We start from the raw sequence: 2,672 nt of genomic DNA, 5'->3' as shown, positions 1-2,672 counted from the left end.
TTTTTTCTTCATTTATTTTGTATATATTTATATATGTTTTCTCTCCTCCCTCAACACCCCCATTAAGTCTTTGAATATAATTTGCGAACTTTTTGTCGCACAGAATTGTATATAATCAATCACTTCTCAGATGGGGAGAGACCTCACTCATATTAGTCTCTGCTGAATGAAGTGTGTGAATTAGGGGTGGGTGGTATGATAGAAATGTTATTTTGGTGCGAATTAAAATATATATAACCATGCTGCAGTTACAAATTAAAATTACTTTTTATATTTCACTTTTTATGAAACCAAAATATCAGATTATTCATAACATATGAATAAGTCTGAAAGCAATAACAGCTGTAACACATGTAAAACCAATATTATAAATACAAATATATGCATTTATACGCACGCCTGTGACCACATATCAACTGAATTCAATATGAATGTGAGAAGTTGCATCATTCCTCAGTAACCACAAACAACTAAATGTTGCATTCGTCCCTCTGTATTTTGTAGTGATGCACCTACATTTTAAGCAACCTAAAATATACTGCATGAATAAATGCAATGTGCTAAAGCTACAACAGTTGGCCAGTGTGGACGCACTTTACCATGACCATGTAAAATTTTGTTTACGAAGAACTACGTCTGGTTATTAGGGCTGCACGATTAATTGAAATTAAATCGCAAAGGCGATAAATCCACGATTAGGCATAGGCTGCGATTTCATGTGTATCTTTCAGTGAAGCACGGTTCTGTGATCAGCAGTAAATCTCCATCCGAAGGCCAGAGGGCGCTCTCGCCCGTAAACTCCAAATACGCCCTGCAGAAGAAATCCCTATAGCGGTTGCTGAATAAACAGAAGATTTAACTGATTTAATTAATTCAACGTGACTAATAAACACACGACTACGACAATATATGGTTTATCTGAGTTCGTCTTATTATTATTATAATAAAGTATATAATAATGCAATGCTAATCGACATAGCCTTTATCACTGCTTAGAATACTATGAAATATGTTGCGTGCCTTATTCTGTGTAAGAAGCCACATCATCTCACAGAAGGATTTATTTCAAACACTCGGCTGACGTTATGAAGTGAGTTTGGAGTAAAAACATGTTATTAAATGTGGTATTTTCACAAGTTTTCAGATGGAGCAGCATTTACTACACAGAGCCGTAGTTCACTGACAAGCTACGCAAACAGCTTTCATAATCGCAGAACTATTTCTTCGATTTCATAATTGCGCAATTAAATCGTCTGCGATTATGAACGTGATTTTGCGTAGCTTGTCAGTCTGTGTAGTAAATACTGCTCCATCTGAAAGCACGTGCTGGAGATTTACTACTAATCACAGAACCGGCTTTACTGACGAGATACGCATGACAATCGCATTCGATTAATCGTGCAGCCCTACTGGTTATTATTTATTATAAAGAGTTCAATTTCCCTAATTTAATTACAGGAACTTTATTTTCAGTTATTGTCTAAATCAAAACTTTAATTTCAGGGTTACTTCAATTTGACCAAATATTTTGGTGCATCACTAGTATTTTTGCATTACTCCTTGCAGTAGCTTAAAACATGAACACAATCAAATATATATGACGTAAAATGGCTAAATATATCATCATACTGCCCAGTCCTAGTTTGGATGATTATTTTCATTTGTTGAAACTGACAGTGAATTGTGGAGAAGGCCATCTCTTTTCGCTCTGTCCTTGTTGACCCCCAACCCCTGAGCCCCCCTCCCTCACTGTTCCCAACATCACTGTCCATGATTCTGAGTTTGCGCCGTACCGCAGCCCTCTCTGTCACTCATCACTGTTGTCTTTGATTTTTCTCTGGTGCTGCATTTCCTTCCCTTTGTTTTTTTTTCTTTCCCTCTTAGCCCACATACGTTCAGGCTCTTTATCTGCAAATAAATCTATCATTCTTCCCTTCCCCTCCCCTTCGCCTCGTTCTTTTGCTTTTTCTGTTAGTTTTTGGTTTGGTTTCTCTCGTCGTTGAGAGAATGTACGTGCTGATGGCACCATAGAGTGATTTGCAAGATACTTTTGATTTTTTTTTTTTTCTTTCTCCCCCAAATGTTCTGGTGGTGGGATAGTGGTAAGCAGGCCTGTCTTGATCTCTCTCATTCTCTCTTGGCTTGTGTAGCCATACAGTGCCTTTTCAGTCTCAGCCCTCCCGCTGTCGCCCATCTCTTCAAGGCCTGTATTAATTGAATGTGCGAGAACTGAGTGCATGTCAATTGCCCGTATCTCAGTCCAGTGTTGGAAGACTTAAAACATGTGTTCAGCAGTCCTCTTTTTAATTTACTTTCTTTTGATTCAAAGTCTTATTTCCCCCTTCTTCATTGCTTTGTGGTATGCAGCAGGGCTCAGCATCTAAAGTTTTGTATCCGTTTGTTTTGCTTTTGTCTTTCATTTGGCTTGATGTGCTGCTACAGTATCCTGAGTGTGAGTGCAGATATAGAGACTATTGGTGAGATTCTGCTGAAGATCATCCCTACCCTGGAGGAGGTGAGCATATAAAACCCAGTATTGAAAGCCTTCAAAGGGGTCATCGGATGCTACATGCACTTTTACAAGTTGTTTGAACTGAAATGTGTGTTGGCAGTGTGTGTACACAACCACCCTATAATGATAAAAATCCACCCAGTGTTTTTTTTTTTTTTTA

At 38.1% G+C, this 2,672-nt stretch overlaps 1 protein-coding gene across 1 annotated transcript in view; it reads left to right on the top strand.

Moving 5' to 3' along the window:
- The window catches only part of LOC107691775 (heterogeneous nuclear ribonucleoprotein K-like), a 27,128-nt gene that overhangs the window by 4,031 nt on the left and 20,425 nt on the right, over window positions 1–2,672 (top strand). The window contains exons 5-6 of the mRNA XM_016490588.1: window positions 2,151–2,203; window positions 2,443–2,515. Coding sequence (XP_016346074.1) covers window positions 2,151–2,203; window positions 2,443–2,515 — 126 coding nt within the window. The remainder of the gene's footprint in view (window positions 1–2,150; window positions 2,204–2,442; window positions 2,516–2,672) is intronic.

The sequence above is a fragment of the Sinocyclocheilus anshuiensis genome, unplaced genomic scaffold (genome assembly GCF_001515605.1).
Source record: "Sinocyclocheilus anshuiensis isolate Anshui unplaced genomic scaffold, SAMN03320099.WGS_v1.1 scaffold246, whole genome shotgun sequence".
In the NCBI taxonomy this organism is placed as follows: Eukaryota; Metazoa; Chordata; class Actinopteri; order Cypriniformes; family Cyprinidae; genus Sinocyclocheilus; species Sinocyclocheilus anshuiensis.
Note: the sequence above shows the minus strand (reverse complement) of the source record. Positions and strands in the feature narration are given on the sequence as shown.